Source organism: Pleurodeles waltl, chromosome 7, assembly GCF_031143425.1.
Source record: "Pleurodeles waltl isolate 20211129_DDA chromosome 7, aPleWal1.hap1.20221129, whole genome shotgun sequence".
Classification (NCBI taxonomy): domain Eukaryota; kingdom Metazoa; phylum Chordata; class Amphibia; order Caudata; family Salamandridae; genus Pleurodeles; species Pleurodeles waltl.
The window spans coordinates 169645618-169665811 of record NC_090446.1 but is presented as its reverse complement, the minus strand read 5'-3'; the positions used below and the strand labels follow the sequence as shown (position 1 = coordinate 169665811).

Genomic DNA, 20194 nt, shown 5'->3' with positions numbered 1-20194 from the left:
GGATTAGCCTGTAGGAGTAAAAGTTGTCTGAAATAGAGTTCTTAATACAGCTTGACCTACTGCGGCTTGTTGTGCGGATAGCACATCTATACAGTAGTGTTTGGTGAATGTGTGAGGCGTAGACCATGTGGCTGCCTTACATATTTCATGCATTGGGATGTTTCCTAAAAAGGCCATTGAAGCACCTTTTTTCCTGGTTGAATGTGCCCTGGGAGTAATGGGCAGTTGTCTTTTTGCTTTAAGGTAGCAGATTTGGATGCATTTAACAATCCATCTGGCTATACCTTGTTTTGATATTGGGTTACCTGCATGAGGTTTTTGGAATGCAATAAATAGCTGTTTAGTCTTTCTGATGCTCTTTGTTCTGTCAATGTAGTACATTAATGCTCTTTTGACATCTAATGTATGTAGTGCTCTTTCAGCCACAGAATCTGGCTGTGGGAAAAAAACAGGTAGTTCTACCGTTTGATTTAGATGGAACGGTGAAATAACTTTTGGTAAAAATTTTGGATTAGGTCGTAGGACGACCTTATTTTTATGTATTTGTAAAAAAGGTTCCTGTGTTGTGAACGCTTGAATTTCACTTACTCGTCTCAGAGATGTAATGGCGATGAGAAAGGCAACTTTCCAGGTTAGGAATTGTATTCCGCAAGAGTGCATGGGTTCGAAAGGTGGGCCCATGAGTCTTGTTAGGACCACGTTTAGGTTCCATGAAGGAACAGGTGGTGTTCTTGGTGGTATAATTCTTTTAAGACTTTCTATGAATGCTTTGATGACTGGTATCCTATACAAGGAAGTTGAATAGGTAGTCTGAAGGTATGCAGATATTGCTGCAAGGTGTATTTTAATAGAAGAGAAGGCTAGCCTTGCTTTTTGTAAATGGAGCAAGTAATTTATTATATGTTTTGGAGTTGCGTCTAGTGGTTGTATCTGATTATGATGGCAGTAACAAACAAATCTTTTCCACTTACTTGCGTAGCAGTGTCTAGTGGATGGCCTTCTGGCCTGCTTTATGACCTCCATACACTCTTGGCTAAGTTGTAAGTGTCCGAATTCTAGGATTTCAGGAGCCAGATTGCTAGATTCAGCGATGCTGGATCTGGGTGTCTGATCTGTTGGTTGTGTTGCGTTAACAGATCTGGTTTGTTCGGCAGTTTGATGTGGGGTACTACAGAAAGATCTAGCAGTGTTGTGTACCAGGGTTGTCTTGCCCACGTTGGTGCTATTAAAATGAGTTTGAGTTTGTTTTGACTCAATTTGTTCACTAGATAAGGGAGGAGAGGGAGAGGAGGAAAAGCGTAAGCAAATATTCCTGACCAGTTCATCCATAGGGCATTGCCTTGGGATTGCTTGTGTGGGTATCTGGACGCGAAGTTTTGGCATTTTGCGTTCTCTTTTGTTGCAAATAAGTCTATCTGAGGTGTTCCCCAGAGTGTGAAGTAGGTGTTCAGAATTTGTGGGTGGATTTCCCATTCGTGGACTTGTTGGTGATCTCGAGAGAGATTGTCTGCCAGTTGATTCTGGATCCCTGGAATAAACTGTGCTATGAGGCGAATTTGATGGTGGATTGCCCACTTCCATATGTTTTGAGCTAATAAGCTTAACTGCGTTGAATGTGTTCCTCCTTGTTTGTTTAGATAATACATCGTTGTCATGTTGTCTGTTTTGACAAGGATGTATTTGTGGGTTATGATTGGTTGGAAAGCTTTTAGTGCTTGAAAAACTGCTAATAATTCTAGATGATTTATATGCAGTTTTGTTTGATGTATGTTCCATTGTCCTCTTATGGTGTGTTGATTGAGATGTGCTCCCCACCCTGTCATGGAAGCATCTGTTGTTATTACGTACTGTGGCACTGGGTCTTGGAAAGGCCGCCCTTTGTTTAAATTTATACTGTTCCACCATAGAAGCGAGAGGTAAGTTTGGCGGTCTATTAACACCAGATCTAGAAGGTGACCCTGTGCTTGAGAGCACTGTGAGGCTAGGCATTTTTGTAAGGGCCTCATGTGCAGTCTTGCGTTTGGGACAATGGCTATGCATGAGGACATCATGCCTAGGAGCTGTAGTATTGTTCTTGCTTGTATTGTTTGATTTGGAGACATGTGTTGAATGACTCTGTTGAAATTGTGAATTCTTTGTGGAGTTGGCGTTGCTACTCCTTTTGTCGTGTCTATTATGGCCCCTAGATATTGCTGTACTTTGCTTGGCTGAATGTTGGATTTTGCAAAGTTGACGGTGAACCCTAGTTTGTAGAGGGTTTGTATGACTTGATTTGTGTGGTTTGAGCATTGTGTGAGCAAACTGGTTTTGATTAGCCAGTCGTCTAGATACGGGAATACATGTATTTGCTGCCTTCTGATGTGTGCAGCGACTACTGCTAGGCATTTTGTGAATACCCTTGGAGCGGTTGTTAAACTGAAAGGCAATACTTTGAATTGGTAATGTATTCCTTTGAATACAAACCTTAGATATTTTCTGTGTGATTGATGTATTGGTATATGGAAATATGCGTCTTTGAGGTCTAGGGTTGTCATGTAGTTGCGTTTTTTGAGCAATGGTAACACTTCTTGTAGTGTGACCATGTGAAAGTGGTCTGATTTGATGAATGTGTTTACTACTCTGAGGTCCAGAATTGGTCTCAGTGTTTTGTCCTTTTTTGGTATCAAGAAGTACAGTGAATAAACTCCTGTGTTTATTTGTGTGCTTGGTACTAATTCTATTGCATTTTTTTGCAGTAGTGCTTGAACTTCTATCTCTAGAAGCTGTGAATGGTGTTTTGATAAATTTTGTGATTTTGGTGGTATGTCTGGAGGGAATTGCAGGAATTCTATGCAATAACCATGTTGGATAATTGCTAGGACCCATGTGTCTGTAGTTATTTCCTCCCATGCTTCGTAATATTGACCTATCCTTCCCCCCACTGGTGTTGTGTAGGGGGGGTGAGTGACGTGTGAGTCACTGCTTGTTGGTAGTGGTTTTGGGGCTTTGAAATCTTCCTCTATTCCTAGGGAATTGCCCTCCTCTATACTGGCCCCGAAAGCCTCCCCTGTACTGTCCCTGGTAGGTGGACGGTGCGGACTGTGAGGTACTGGCTTGTGTGGCCTGACCCCGAAACCCTCCTCTAAAAGGTGTTTTGCGGAAGGTGGTATAAGATCCTCTGCTCTGCGGGAGTAGAGTGCGCCCATGGCCTTGGCAGTGTCAGTGTCCTTTTTGAGCTTTTCTATGGCTGTTTCGACCTCCGGACCGAACAGCATTTTTTCGTTTACTGGCATGTTAAGTACTGCCTGCTGAATTTCCGGCTTGAATCCAGACGTTCTGAGCCATGCGTGCCTACGGATGGTAACCGACGTATTAATGGTCCTTGCGGCTGTGTCTGCTGCATCCATAGAGGAGCGTATTTGATTGTTGGAAATGTTTTGACCTTCTTCAACAACCTGTTTTGCTCTTTTTTGTAGATCTTTTGGGAGATGTTCAATGAGATGCTGCATCTCATCCCAGTGGGCTCTGTCGTATCGCGCTAGCAGCGCTTGTGAGTTTGCGATGCGCCACTGGTTTGCTGCCTGGACAGCGACCCTTTTCCCGGCTGCATCAAACTTTCTGCTTTCTTTATCTGGGGGAGGTGCATCCCCAGAAGTGTGTGAATTTGCCCGTTTTCTGGCAGCCCCTACCACCACAGAATCTGGTGGCAGCTGAGAGGTGATGAATACAGGGTCCGTAGGAGGCGCCTTATATTTTTTGTCCACTCTAGGCGTTACTGCCCTGCTTTTGACTGGCTCTTTGAAGATGTCCTTTGCATGGCGAAGCATGCCTGGGAGCATAGGCAGGCTTTGGTAGGAGCTGTGGGTGGAGGAGAGGGTGTTAAATAAAAAGTCATCCTCTACTTGTTCAGAGTGTAGTTCCACATTATGGAACTGAGCTGCTCTAGCCACCACTTGTGAATAGGCTGTGCTGTCCTCAGGTGGTGATGGCCTAGTTGGGTATGTGTCTGGGCTGTTATCAGACACTGGTGCATCGTACAAGTCCCACACGTCTTGATCTTGGTCGTCGTGGCTCATGGCGGTGTGAGCTGGCGAATGTGACGGGGTGTAAGTTGGTGAAGCCGGAGTTACAGGTGGAGGCGAGGGAGGAGGTGTTACCGTCTTTGCTGTTTGTTGCTGAGGAGCCTCTCGTGCTACAAACTGAAGTGTTCTCTTTCTTTTGACAGGTGGAAGGGTACTGATCTTCCCTGTCCCCTGCTGAATAAAGATACGCTTCTGCGTGTGATCCACTTCAGTGGATTGCAGTTCCTGTTCGAATCTGTGTCTTTTCATTTGTGAAGACATAGAAAGTTCTTCAGTATAGGAGCCTGAAACTGGGTCTGTTGGTGCTTTTTTCGGCTCCGAAAACCCTGTTGTTTGTTTTTTCGGCTCCGAGGTAACCTTCCTCTTCTTTTGTGCCGAAAAATCTTGGCCTCTATGATCTTTGGCGCCACTGTCTCGGCGTCGATCCGTGTCGACACCGAACTCTCGGTGTGGATGCTTCTCTTTAGCACTCTCTCGGTCCCGAGGAGGCTGCGTGCCGGTGTCTCGACCGGAGTCGGACGATCTCGACACTGAATGGGCCTTTTTCGGTGCCGATTGTTGGTCACCGTGAATTTGGGTTGAGCCATGGCCGGTTGGCAGTGGCGTCCCCTGGGCCTTTTTGCCTTTTTTTATTTCTGATCTCGACGTCTTACTCACTGTTTTTGGATGGTCGAGTTCGTCGGAGTCTGAATCCTGGATGGAAAAGGATTCCTCCTGTTCCTCTTCTGTCTCGAACTGTCGATGCTCTTTTGGCGTGGACGCCATCTGCAGTCTTCTCGCTCGACGGTCGCGCAGAGTTTTTCGGGACCGGAACGCCCGACAGGCCTCACAGGATTCTTCGCTGTGCTCAGGTGACAGGCACAGGTTACAGACCGAGTGTTGGTCCGTATAAGGATATTTGTTGTGGCATTCAGGTCAGAATCGAAACGGGGTCCGTTCCATCGGCGTTGTTCTCCACGCGGTCGGGCCGACTAGGCCCCGACGGTGTGCCGAAATCTACCCCGAAGGGCACCGAAGCGCTTCGATGTTCAATGCGTTGTCGTATGTGTTTATCTCGAACCGGATCGCAACGATACCGTCGAAAATCTTCCGTTTTCAGCTATCTTTCCGTTCCGAAACTCGGAGCGACAGGAACACGTCCGAACCAGATGGCGGAAAGAAAACAATCGAAGATGGAGTCGACGCCCATGCGCAATGAGCACAGAAGGAGGAGCCACTCAGTCCAGTGACTCGAAAACACTTCTTCGAAGAAAAACAACTTGTAACATTCCGACCCAACACCAGATGGCGAGCTAATGCATACCATGTGTATCTACAGCGACAGATGCCATCGAACAGATTGTTTCATAATTCATTTTAATTGTCTTTCTCTGACTGGAAAGTGAGAGGAGTTTGTAAACACCAATGCGCATGCTAACAAATAAGCAGCAATTTGTCAGAAGACCTAGCCTGACATTTGACTTCTCTCTTTGAAGTGCAGCAAACATGCAGAATAAGTATAGAGTTTAAAGGCAGGCCATCTTTATTACTTGGACTCTGGCAGCCCACCAACAGTGTGGTCATGACACAGTTTGGGAAACACCGTGTCAGATAATTTAGCCTGTAAGAGTTCACGAAAATATCAACTACACTAGGCCACAAACTTTACCTAGCATCCCAAATATACAGATTTGGTCGAGGAATGTCTGGTTGCTAGGATCACATCCACCACTTCAGACAGCAAGTCCAAACTGCTGAGTTGCCACCATCTAATGTCCACATATGGAGGTGTACGTTGTGCGAATTTGAGTGCAAAACCATAAACTGTTGAAATAAGTGGTCATTATAAGGGGACAAAAAATATCAGAGTCCAAATGATCAGGTTCAAGAGATCAGGTACCTAACCCTCCTGGACCAGTCCGGGGCTATCAAAATAACTTGGACCCATTCTGCACTGGTTTTCTTTGGGACTTGAGGCAGGAAAGGTAGCAGTGAAAACATGCACAAGAGGGTCTCCTATTACATACGAAATCTGCCTCCTAAGAACCTTCCCGTAGGAAACTCCAGAGCAGAATACTCTTGGCACTGGTTGTTGTGGCTGGTGGCTATAAGATCCAGAGCATAGGACAACGCTGTCTTGGACCACCAGAGATGAAGACTGCATTCATGATCTGCAAGCTGACATCTATACAGTTTGTCTGCTTCGGTATTTAATCCCCTGCTGATCTAGTCACCTCCATAGGCACAAGATCTGCTGGCACATGGTCCAAGACTCCTCTGCACCCACTTTGTTGCCAAACAACATAGCAGTAGTGTTGTCCATGAGAGCCTGCAACAGCATTCCTTTGATAGTTGGTAAAAAAGGCTTTCAAGGTTAGCCAGATGACCTGAAGCTCTAACAGATTGAAGAGGAACTGTTTCTCAGGAACTCTCACCCCAAAATGATTCATCAGTCACTATGGGGAATATATTGAGGCCTGCTTCATGTTAGGTTAGTATCCACTTGTCACCACTGAAGATCCATGGGCGTCTCCTATGGATGGTGTCAGATTAACCCAGTGCTGACCCCACTGAACCCAGAGTTTCCACTGGCATTGGAAATTTGGCAAAACAAGCTTTAGGGGAAAATAAATAAGGGGTGTAGTCCTTTTGCATTGCATAACACCCATCAATCCGACGTGATGGACTTTCAGTTGGGAAGGAAAGTTAGATCATGTCCCATACTGGCTGGCTGTGATCCTACAAGGAGAAATCATAGTGGTCTGGTGGCCGCTGCGGCAGGGGTGGTGGAAGTAGAGGATTGCAGCATCTCTGGTGTGAATGCATTCAACCACCACCTTGCTCCCTGGACCCCGGAGGGCATATACTCTGAGAGTATACCAGGCCCAGTGCACAGCCCCAAACTGATGCTGATGAAACTGAAGGGTTGGCAAAAGAAACCATAGGGAGCAGGCCATTGTATAGCTGTCTTTAAACATCTCTAACACCAAACCATCCTTTTTGCCAAATAGTGTTGAGTATTCAAAGGGCATGTCCATTTAGGTCGCTTGGAGATTCAACAAAAATCCAGTTGCACGTATCAAAGAATGCTGCTTGAGCACTGCGCTGATTCCAAAGGCATGACCCACACAGTCTGAGGTACCAAGCCAGAAAATAAAACATACTTTGCTGCGCTCTGTCCATCTGGATTTTCTGGGCACAGGCCTCTGAGATCTTCTGGGATGGCAGGCAAGATCTCTCTGGCCCTATTCCAAATTGTGTGCATGCATCAACCCTGAGGACAGACCAGATTAAAACATCGTATTTCAAGGCTAGCTGAAAGGAACAATGTATTCCAAAATGCATTAATACACTTGGATTCCCTAACCAGGGAAACAGAATGGCAAATGAAGGCTTCTGAGGCCCAAATGTGCTCCAGAGGCAGAGAGCACTATCTTGAAAATTTGCAGCAAGGGCTCCATAGGCTGCAAGGCCGAAGAAATTTTGTGGAGCTTCCGGAACAGGCTCGGGTAGGTGGGTGCTGGAGAAAGGCCTTTCAGCATACATATTAAATACATTTTTTAAATTACTTCTTATTTTAATACTTTAAACTATCCATCCCTTAACCTTAAACCTAAAACTCTTCACTACCCGACAGAAAAAACACCCAAGCCTAATTCTGGAATCCCTAAAAAATCCTTACTAACTCAATACACTACCTATCCCTGAACCCTAAATACCACCATACTACCAATATACACAACTCTCAGAACCCTACAAATCACTTAATACTCTCTACACTTCATAGCCTGAACTTTCAAAATCCATTACTACCCCTACACACTATTTAATTCCGAACCCTAAAACCTCTTACAGACCCATTGTCAACACCAGAGCAGTACGCACTCTATTGGCGACAAAAATGCAAAAACCCAGCACTCTCAAAACAACGTAATTTATGCATCGTGCTGATATGTTGTGGTTTAAACTTTTGCATTGCAGAGTTCAATCCTGAAAACTTATTTTTAATATGCTTACAAATACTGTTCCTTTGCAATGTATTGCTGCAGGTTTTCAGAGTGTGTTAGGGTGTGGTCCCTTTCCAGGGCCTTCCAGAGACTTTCCCTGCAACATGCCTGGGCGTGGTTCTGGGCCGGGCCAAGACTCTATAAAAGAGAGCCAGCCCAACTCCCAGTGCTCACTATTCAGAGGTCCCGGTGCAGAGCAGCAGCTTCTTCCTGAGCTCCTGTCCCGGCGGCCTATTTGGATCTTCCAGTCTTCTGCCCTTTATACTTCATTGGTGATCATTGTTCCAGGCGGTAAGACGGTGGTTGGACTCTCCCGACACCGTTATTGAGAATTTTCATATTCTTGGTTTAATTCTTAAATGAGTAACAGATTACTTGCGCGCTACCATTTCTTGACATTTATATGGTAGTTTACAAATAGGCAAGACGTGCGATTTGTTTCATAAAGGTTTGACTTTGTTGTTTATTGCGCGCTACCATTTCTTGACATTTACATGGTGGCTTAAGAATCGGCAAAAGAAGCGCAATTCGTTTCATTGTACTTTGATCTTGTTATTTATTGTGAGCTGTTATTTCTTGACATTTACATCGTGTTTTACGATTCGATTAATGATGATTTGACTTTGATATTCATTGCGTGCTACCTTTTCTTGGTATTTTACATGGTGACACTCGAATCGGCAAGACGCACGATTCTCTCCTCGAGTTTAATTCATGTTGTTTATTGTATGCCACTATTCTAAGATATTTATTATGTAATATTCGAGTTGACAAGTTATGTGATTTGTTTCATGAATCCATATTGTGTTATTCATGGTGCACAATCCTTTTATGGTGTTTACTCTATATATATATATATATATATATATATATATATATATATATATATATATATATGCAATATGCGCAATTTGTGTTGAAACATTTTAAGAGTACACAGAAGGCCAGAGTTTCTAGATGCAATATTGTATGGTCCTAGTATACATTCTCAAAACAGGATTTATATGACTGGTTTAAAATTTAGTCAGAATGTTTTTCTGATTCTCATGTAAAGGAAAGTACTTGAATAAGAAAGTTTTCATTTAATTCATCTTGATTCCCCTACAGGTATCCGGCCATCTTGAAACTTAGTCATTTTAAACTTAACTCTTAGATTGTTCATGTTTTCAGAGTGACTAGGCTTAGAATCATAGTCTAGTATTGATTTCAGGAGATATAATTTTCTTATTGTGTGTTCTAACCTTTTTCTTACTACAGGTCTCCTTCCCAGCTGTTCCCTTCCTAATCCCCTCTTGAACTCTCTCAGTCTCTGTGATTTATCTATCAGAGTCTTGGAGCTGTTCAGTGGTGGACGTGTTGGGAACGTGCACAGACCCTGAGGATCTGGTGACTCTGACACCCATACACTACCCATCATGGGTTGTAAACCCCCTTATTTTCCCCTGTACACTAACCATCCCTAAACCCGAAAAGAAACTCTTACTATCCCTATACACTACTCACACCTGAACCTCAAAAACTGCAAAATCACCTCTAGAAACTACTCACCCATGAACTCCAACATATTCTATCAACCCATAAAAAACAAACTATACATTTAAACTAATATATTCATATTTAATAACATATACCTTTAATTAATTTGGGTATTTAAACACAACCAGTATCAACACTCAATTGAGGTAACAAAACCCTTGTTATGTTAGTGTTACATCACAGTTTTTACTTCAAAGGACTTTACATCACAGTTAAGTACATTACAGTTAAATACATTAGAGCCTGTATGTGTGAGGTAGGATTTTCAGTCCTTTACTTCGCTTTTACTTTAGTTCATGTTTATAAGTTGATATATGCATAATATATGTATTATTATATAAATATTTACACATATGACAAGGAAAGATCAACATCAAAGGATTTTAAAATAAACTGAATTAATTGCTTTATAATTAAATTATATCCAATTATATTAATGCATCAAAATATTCAATTAAAACTACATATTAATAACACGTGCCACCTAATACATTGTAGACTAAGAAATTATACAATAGTTATATACTTAAAGAGAACAGATTAACAAACAGCAGTGCCCAGAACATATTATTTGGGGTCAAGGACAACAAGTCTTCATGTTTATTTTGTCCCTGGGACAAGTAGGCCCAACCCCGAACAGCACAAACCCATTGGCTACCAGTTTACTGTACTACATAATGGATCAAGGAATGGCACTGTCTGCAGTTAAGGTAATAGTTTGCCCTTTTGTTAATGCTGGTCGAACTTCCATTTATGGTTCATTAACGCAAAGTCTTCACTATTAGGGCAAGCACTCTAAGAAAACATTTTAAGTTTGGACTTCACTACTGACAGTGGTTCCAGTATAAAAATGTGTACACACATTTGCATAGTTTAACAGAGTGAGGCTATCTATAAAGCTCCCATCATGCTCTCTGCTTTGAGGCAAATATTTGCAGAAGCTTGAAAGCAGAGTTGGTGATCTTTGCTTTCAAATTAAAATTTCACAAAAAATGCAACTAGGAAAAAAACGTTTTGCTGACCTACTGTGAAATTTAGGTACCATTTCTTCGAAGCATCATTCAGCAAAATGTGTTGATGCATGCTAGTATTCCAGAAAAATATTCATAGTGGAAAAATCAGTGTAACCAGATTCAACAAGATTAAGGGAAACATGAAAATAAACAAGCCAATAGGTCTGACATTAGTGGTCAGCCTTTTGGTTTTGTCAATTCATATCTTGTTTTGATTTAGATTTTGTGAAACTTTATTGTTGTGGGAGTTGCTGGGCCCTCTCAATCTTAATAAACATTGGCAAAAATATTTTTGGTCTCTAAAAGCACGCCTTGCACATTAGTTCAGGACACTGAACAAAACTACTTTATGTGGCAATATGCTCCTTGTGAAAGAGCAGATTGCTATCATTCAGAGTGAAGCCAACCAATAAATAGAGAAAGAGGTCCCAATTCTTAAAGAAAATCACAAAAGTGCACCCATGGCATATGTATTTGCATTAGTGCAGATTACGGCTTTCAAGAATTCACAAGAATTTACAGAAGTAGGTCAGAAAATTGTACTCCTAGAAATTATTTGTGAGCTGCATTTTAGCAAGAGGAAATATGCATTTGTAGATTTGCTTATGCTAATCTCTGTTGAGCGTTTACAAGTTCACGTTCCCCCCAACCACTTTTTCCCAACATTGTAAGAAGTTTTAAGTCTGCCCATGTCAGGAGTACATTTCCAACCTTTCTTTGCATGGAAAAAGATTAGAGTAAAGCTGGTGAAAACCTCTAAAACATGCAAGTTAGCAAGGTTGCACAGACTCAAATCCTCATTCCAATCCTGGAACTATTGCATACTCCATCTCCAGCCCATATATGTAGATCTGCTGATAGGTGGAAAAATAAGGGAACTGCTAGTATTCAAAGCCCTCCATAGTATGAACCCTGGCATAATAAGAGAAGCTATTATTATAGCTCTTATAAAATGAGATTATGCCATAATTTGCCACCGCACTACATTGTACCAAAGGGACAAGTGTTTTTTTTTGTAATTTTTTTTTTTTTTTTTTAAACAGGAGAAGTGAAGCAACCTGTCCCATGGACAAGTAGATATTTTATAAAATTCCACACCCCGATAAGATAAAAGACAAGTAATCTGGGAGCTGATAATATCAGTTGATTTCAGATCTCTTAACAATCTGTAAACAATAAGATGAAATATGCACTTATCAAGACAGGCACTTTTCTCAACACTGTTTCCATGAATCTACCCCTGAAGAAACAGTTGGTCTGAGAGCACAAATAATAGGAGGAGGTTAGGGCAGCTATATATATATAACCATTCTAAGTTATGTCAGACAAGAAGGAAACGTATCTTGCTGGAAGAGGACTGAGGACGTGCAGCCTGTCTTATCCTTTGCACCCACAGTCTGAAGGTGATTCATAAAGGCTAGTGTAGCTGTTGTATACAAGGAAGTCAAGGACAACGGGGGCAACTTTCACAACAATACAGCAGATGAGTGGCAACTGGGACTGGTGTTGGAATTATGCCTGAAGCAAGTGGTTGAACTGGTCTTCCACTGCTATCTGTGCTCTGCTATCTTGGAAGCTGTCCAAGCAGTTTGGGATCTGCAGTGGTCACTAGGAACATATTCAGCATTTTGTTGAATTGGGGAATGGACATTTGGCTGTGACCCACAAGAAAACAGCAGTGAAATCAGACTATTTTTTATACATGTGGTCTGAGTTCCGCAGAAGAGCTTCTGAAAGTGTGAAAGTGTCTGCTGCATTTGGGAGATCCATGTGGAGACACCAATTGCTGCTACATGTTTTAAATGGTTGGCCTTTCCTTTACACAGACTTTGAACAGAAAGATATTTGCTGCTGCAAGATAATAATGATTTTGACAGAAATAATTTTTTTTAAAAACTGATTACTTTATAGTGCTATCTGCTGTGTCAGTGCTTAGAAACTAATTAACTGCATGTGCAAACTCTCAAAGATTGTCATTGTTTGGTACTCACATTGTTTTCTTTTCAATCGTAACTCAGATTCCCATTTACCAGTTACTGTCATTTTGATGCCATTTTATTCACTACATTATGATATTATTATATTACTAAACTGATATACAAATTTTATCTGTTCATTTTCTGGAATTTAATGTTGTTTTATTGGTGCCCAAAGACGTGCTACACATTTTCTCAGAAAGAAGAGTATTCCTTTGAGCACCAGACGTCCACAGTAAGCCCAAGAATCATCAACGAGACCAGCATCCTATTTTGGGTACTCTCTCACATGTGAGTGGAAACTCACACAGAGCTTACAAAAAAGTTAATAATCATGTTCTCAAAAATGGTAATATCTAATAACTCATGTAAATTCTATCTATAAAATGTAAAATAGATGTAAGGCACAGAGCACCACCTCCCAAAAGAGCGTTCCAAATTGGCCCTGTGTATGCACTAAAAAGGAGCTCTAAAATGTTCCTCTGTCTTATTCTGCAAATGGTCACAGACTACAAAGCTCACCAAACCACATGGGAATAGATACTATAATAACAAGTTACTTTGCTAGGTGCATTAATTTTAGCAAAATTTAGATTCCATTCAAGCTTTTACATAACCAAGTTTTATATCTACCAACATTTCAAATTAAGGTGAAAAGGGTGCACTTTATTACTGTGCCGAACACTTACAATACCTTTGAGTAAACATGTTCACAATTAACCAACTCCTAAGATGTTTCTGGATAACAAATGGCCAGATTTCTTACCAACATGAACGAAAAGCTCCACTTAATATAGGTAACCCTAGTGGGGCCCGGTATTAAATTCATGGATTAGTTATTACTTAAAATGCTGTTATCCACACACAATACAATACAAACTGAGGACAAACGTGTGTCACTGTTCTTGTCTGTAGAACCAAATGGGGTTGGGTCTTTTGTAGCACAATGAAATACTGTGATTTTGCTTTTGACCTATAACAAATTTAAAAAAATACTAGTTTACCTTGGATTGCAAGCATTAAAAACGGCTCAAGTGTGGCCTGATGGAGCCTTAGTTATGTCCCGTCATTAAAATAGTGGTACAGAATTCATATAGACAATTATCACAAAATACTATATTGTAAAATTAAATGAAGATCAAATAACATGAAGGAGAATGGTCTGTGTCATGATATTTAACCTGGCAGCCACGACTGAACAACTAAACTGTGCTTCTGGCTATCATACATCACTGCTTGCAATCCATGCTCAATGAGGTATTGATATATTTTGTCAATGTTTTTGTGGGTCATATTTGATTGCACTGTTGCTTACATGTTCGCAATTTAAGTTTCATTAGTTGTTGAGCCTACAACATACCAATCGCATACTAAATTCATTTAATTTAATACAGGCTTTTTAAGTGACCCCAATCAAGTCATATCCCTGGTTTGAGACTGGTCCTACATTGTCCACTCACTTCTCACTACCAGTAGTAGTACACGTCTTAGGTTTAAGACTGTCACTTGCATACACCACACCTTTTTTTTAATAACCAGTACCTTGCCCTATGTCAGATTGGATATGGCAGGTCTCAAGTTTCCTCTCAATTGATAGCAGAAAGTCTAACCATACAGTCTTGATCCTTCTCCATTTTTAAGACTCTTTTGTGTAGGTGATGGTAGCATTAATGTACTCCAGATTCTGTACAACCACCTTGGTATACTAAGTAAATTCAACTATTACATCACTTGTGAAGGAACAGTTAACAGACTGTTCTAAAATCGATGAGTCTATCCACCTCTTACAGAGCAGAAGACATGAGGTAACTAAAGGCCTGATTTAGAACTTGGAGGACCGGTTACTCTGTCACACTGGTGACGGATATCATGTCTGCCGAAATCTAAATCCCATTATAGCTTATGGAATTTAGAGTTCGGTGGTCAGGATATCAGTCACCGTTGTGATGGAGTAACCCCTCCACCAAGTTTTAAATTAGCCCCTTGTTGCCCTTGAAATGTGATACAGGCCTGGTTGCATAATAATTAAATGTGTTCATTATGACTTTTACTAACTACCAGCACTGCATTTTATAGGATAATAGTAAAAAAATGAAAGAAAAGCTGTATATATCTTAACATTTCTGATGACGTCTAATAATCAACTAAAAAAGTTACCAAGGTTATGTTTCATTTCAGAGAGTTCTTGCTGATGTAACCACTGCAGCTTTTCTATTTCAATCCTTAAACGGCGTATCTGTGGTAAAGAATTTTAAAAAGTAATTCACATATTAATCATTTTCCACATTTCTGCTGTGACATGAAATACGTTGAGAAAAGGAAATAGTTAATAATTCAGTTTTCCATTTCACCTTTGTAAACATAAAGCTATTCATAGTTTGTGAACAGTCATAGGGTCAGATTTAGAGTTTAGCGGATGGGGTTACTCAGTCACAAAAGTGATGTCAATCCCATCCTTCCATATTACGATTCCATTATATCTTATGGAAATAATAATACGGCATGCGGGATATCCAGCACTTTTGTGACAGAGTAACCCTTCTGCCAAACTCTAAATCAGACCCCTAGTTTTTGTTGAGTTTCAAAAGAGTGCAAAACACTGTTGTACATACACTTGTATGAAAATAACATTTAAATCCTAGAGTACTAGTAAACGTCTGATAGGAACAGTGACAGAGTGGGGCAAGCATACCGCTCTTTCCATTTTAAATAATACTCTAATGCAATTTAGATAAAATTGAAACCCCACCTGTCATTAACTTCCCAAAACACATTCAAAGCATGAGAGACATACTTAGTAAAAATCATACATTTCACAGACGGAATTAACAAGGTAATCTATAAATGACAAACACCTTTCTTGCATCCATTGTAATGAGGTTTTTGCACCAATGTCAGAAATGATGGTGGGGTATGGCCCTTCCAATGCAGACACCCGTATTTAAGATTATTTTTTTTTTTTAAAGAAAAGCTCAGACTATGCTGAAAATCCAAAAGTTGTGTCACCTTTGTCTGCCAAAAAAACTGTCGGACCGTTAACACAAAATTTGGTGGTCTTTAGGATCCTTCAGTAGGAGGGATCCTGTGTGGTGTTTTTAGTCCATTTTGTGGGGCTCAAGAGCAGTACATGTCTACTAGGCACTGGTCCCCATGGGCACAACACTATTGCACTTTAAATGAACAATCAAATAACTCCCTAGAAGCTCATTGTTCCAAAGATAACAATGTTGAGTAGTCAAGGTATCTTATAGGAGTTGGTAGATATTAGAAACAACATGATACAGTAAAAATAAATATTTCTATGTACTACAGATCCAAAAAATAACTTATCTACAGGTAATTAGGATGAGCAGTTAGAAATACAATGCAAAAGGAAAACCAGAGCTGCTACCACCTTCAGGGCTAGATACAACCTCAAATGTATTTACAAACTTTAAATGCTAGATTTTCATTAAGGTCCTCCCTATTGCCAATGTCCTCATGTGTGGCTGCCCGCTGACTGGCTCAGAGAACTTTGGCCATTGCTGGGTCCTCTGCTACATTGTTTACAAATAGTTCCAGGGTGCCAGTATGTGTTTAACATGGCACAGAGAATTGTAGCTGTGAAACAGCAGCTTTCTGTGGCCAATTCTGGAGATAACTATCCTTTAAAAAAATATATTGTATTGCCTCTTCCTTTAAAAAATAAATCGACCTACAGGCCTGTGGAGAAGTTATTCTAGATAAATCATTGTTAGCGATAAATCTTCTCCGCTCATATGCAACATCCGGAACAGCAACGCGCCCAAGGAGAGAGCTAAATAGGGACACATAGAATATGAAAAAAAGGAGTAGAAGGCCACAATCTTTACAAAGGAACCTTCCCTCAGCCCCCCACGTCCTCTCCACCAGCAGTTGAGATCTTGAGATAAATGTCAATGTGGTTATCTAACAGTTCTTGTGCTGATCCGCAGTGAGGGGTAGTGTTCCTATATGCAGTCGCCTGCCATTCCTGCTCATGTCTGGTGTGTCCTCTTGATTCTATATGTGTGCACCAAAGCCATGTCTCTCTCCCTCTGTACCGCAGGCAAAGGTGATCCCGGCTGTTGAGAATCTCATGAACCAATATTTGGGTTCTTCAAGCTATCCAAAATTATCTCCCATGCCCAGGCAGTCTCCAAGGTCCCTATTCCCACTCTAGCTTCCCTTAAGAGTACCACTCCTTTATACTCTGCCCATCTCCATAACTCTCTATGCCAAGTATCTACCCGCGGGGCCAGCCGGTGCCTACCAGTGTCTTGTAATTTCTTGTTTAGTTATTAATGGCGCTAAATGCTGAAATTTGCTAGCAGCCTTGGTTTTGGAGGTGTGGGGGAACCAGTGTAATAGGCAGTGTCTTGGAGAGACAAGAACGTCTTTTTCAATGACCTTTGCCACCACTCGGTCCACCTCCACCCAATAATGGTGCAGTGCGGGACAAGCATATATCATATGGGGTCCTATTCTGCCACACCTATGAGAAGCTTCGTCTGTAGTATGGAAGTATTTGTTAATGTTCTCCAGAGTGAGATACGCCCTTGGCAGTATGTAGAAATTGATCAATTTGACTCTGGACATTCTGTCTAATATTGCCTCACACTCTCTGTCCACTATGGGGGTCTCCAAGTCCTCAGCCTCTCTAGCGGCTGGAGTATATCCCCCGCATTGCCCTATAAAGGCATGTGAACACCTTGAAAGTGCCTGAAGAGAGCGCTATATATTGGCACTGTTCACATAAAAGTCTTAATTAGAAATTATTAATTAATGTTTATGTATTTTGAATAATGAAATTCATAGAAAATGATTAACGTAGAAAATTAATGTGCACATTTGAAATTGTGACCTCGGAGACCTACGAATTGTACTAAATGAGTGATTAATATACATGCAATATTGAAAATGTATTAGATTAATGTAGTAATATGTCATATTGAGAGTTATAACATATGTTCTGCAATAATTGTAGGCCTTAATTTAGCGAGTGTCTTGGTCTAGTATATCCAGGCCTCATGCAGAAGCTGTATTTCTTAAACGTTTGATGGAAAATGCTAACAAAATGAACTAACCGTGAACTGCTCATTGTTTAATAAATAAATGCTTAACAGGAGCTTCTTATGAGAACTGACGGACAGGAGATGATGAATATAGAATTGTATCAAATAGTGTGTAATGTGTGCCAGATGTACTTTTCCCAGGACTCGAACAATGAAGACAATGACTGGAGAAGAAGATGCAACATTTTTGATACCTGACGAGTCGGATGATGAGAACATCGTAAAGTGGACCAATCAACAACATGTGAATTGTGAAATATTAGAATTCATAGATTTGATTTACAGACATTATTGGTTAGGGTAATAATGTACGATTATTTGACCAACTGGAAATTGGGGGATAGTCTGGGTGACTCTGATTTAACAACGTGACAGAGGGAAGAGAGACCAGACCAGAGAGAGGCAGATGTCAGATGTTCTTGGAGCAGACCATATTCGAGATTCTGTCATTAGGCTCATACTCTATCACTGAGAGCCTGATGTGATGCTGATCGACTGATGATCTGAGGACGAAGACTGATTCTGTTGTTGACCCATACCAAGGATAGGTAAATATGACAATGTGACTGAAGAACGAGTTACTTACCTTCGGTAACGACTTTTCTGGTGGATACATTAGCTACCTGTGGATTCCTCACCTAATGAATACTCCCATGGCGCCAGCATTCAACGGAAATCTTCTTCCTAGTCTCTGCACGTTGACGAGGACGTCACTCTAGCCAACGCGACGCCGTCTGACGTCATACAGGCAATAAGAGGTCCTCGACGACGTGCCGACGTCAGTACCAACATTTTTTACGTGCATGAGAACAACAACCCAATGCAATGAAAGAGCAAGGCAACATCCCATAACCTTGTAAAATACACAATATTGCAATGAATAGCTGTAAATTTAATATAACAAACAAATATATGCAAATCATGTATGTACACAAAGATATATACATATACATATATATATATATATATATATATATACAGATAAATATACACAAGTATCCATATATACAACATCTATTGCAACCTTGAAGACCAAGAGGAGCGCACTCAAGGATTACTTGGTAAGACCAGAAAGGCAACGGGGAGGCGGGTGGGACTGTGAGGAATCCACAGGTAGCTAATGTATCCACCAGAAAAGTCGTTACCGAAGGTAAGTAACTCGTTCTTCTGATGGATACAACTACCTGTGGATTCCTCACCTAATGAATAGAGTCCCAAAGCAGTACCACGCCCGGTGGCGGGTGCCTAAATGGTCAAACCAAGAAATCCTGCAGCACTGACCGTGCAAAATGGCCGTCCCTTCTGACCTCAGAGTACAAACAGTAATGTTTCGCAAAAGTGTGAAGGGACGACCAAGTTGCGGCCTTGCAGATGTCAACCACAGGAACACCTCTGGCCAAGGCCGAAGTGGCCGACTTAGCTCTGGTGGAATGAGCTCTAATGCCCTCAGGAGGGTCCTTCTTTGCCAAAGAGTAACAGATTTTAATGCAAAGAACCACCCACCTGGAGAGTGTTCTCTTGTGGACTGCCTTTCCTCTCCTCTTGCCCACGTACCCGATGAACAGCTGATCCTCCAGCCTGAAATCCTTTGTTCTATCAATAAAGAAGCTCAACGCCCTCTTTGGGTCCAGACGGTGCAGTCTTTCTTCCTCTTTAGAAGGATGAGGCGGAGGATAGAACGTGGACAAAGTAATTGTCTGAGCCAAATGGAAGGGTGAAACAACCTTCGGAAGGAAAGCAGCCTTGGTCCTCAACACCACCTCATCCCCATAAAAAGTTGTATAAGGGGGCTTTACCGATAAGGCCTGCAACTCACTCACTCTCCTTGCAGATGTTATAGCTACCAGAAAAACTGTTTTTATAACCAAATACCTTAAGGGGGAAGAATGCATAGGCTCGAAAGGGGACCCCATAAGGAAAGTCAGGACCAAGGACAAATCCCATTGCGGCATAACAAATGGTTTTGGAGGATATTTATTTAGAAGACCTTTCAAGAATCTGATAACAATAGGGGATTTAAATAACAATGGTTGGTCTGGAAGACAAATGAAGGCTGACAAGGCCGACAAATAACCCTTAACGGTAGCCACTGCACAACCTTTCTGCGCTAGAGACAGAGCAAAAGACAAAACGTCCGATAGATGAGCATGTAAGGGATCAATCTGCCTCTCTCCACACCACGCAACAAATTTAGACCACCTATTAGCGTAGATAGATTTAGTGGAGTGTCGCCTGGCCGCTAATATAACATCCACTACATCAGGCGGGAGAGAGAAGGAACTCAGGTTGCCCCGTTCAATCTCCAGGCATGTAGGTGCAGACTCTGGAGGTTGGGGTGTAAAACCTGCCCCTGCGACTGCGAGAGGAGGTCTGCCCTGAAAGGGAGACGGAGCGGAGGGCACATTGAGAGTTGGAGAAGGTCGGAGTACCACACCCTCCTTGGCCAATCCGGAGCTATTAAGATGACTAGCGCCCGGTCTTGGCGAATCTTCCTCAATACTCGAGGAATCAAGGGTATGGGAGGAAACGCGTAAAGCAACTGGCCGCACC

General features: G+C 41.5%; 1 protein-coding gene across 3 annotated transcripts in view; it reads right to left on the bottom strand.

Moving 5' to 3' along the window:
* The window catches only part of ZMYND8 (zinc finger MYND-type containing 8), a 602889-nt gene that overhangs the window by 107688 nt on the left and 475007 nt on the right, over positions 1–20194 (bottom strand). For all 3 annotated transcript variants that reach the window (XM_069243462.1, XM_069243464.1, XM_069243463.1), the window contains exon 18: positions 14730–14808. In XM_069243462.1, coding sequence (XP_069099563.1) covers positions 14730–14808 — 79 coding nt within the window. The remainder of the gene's footprint in view (positions 1–14729; positions 14809–20194) is intronic.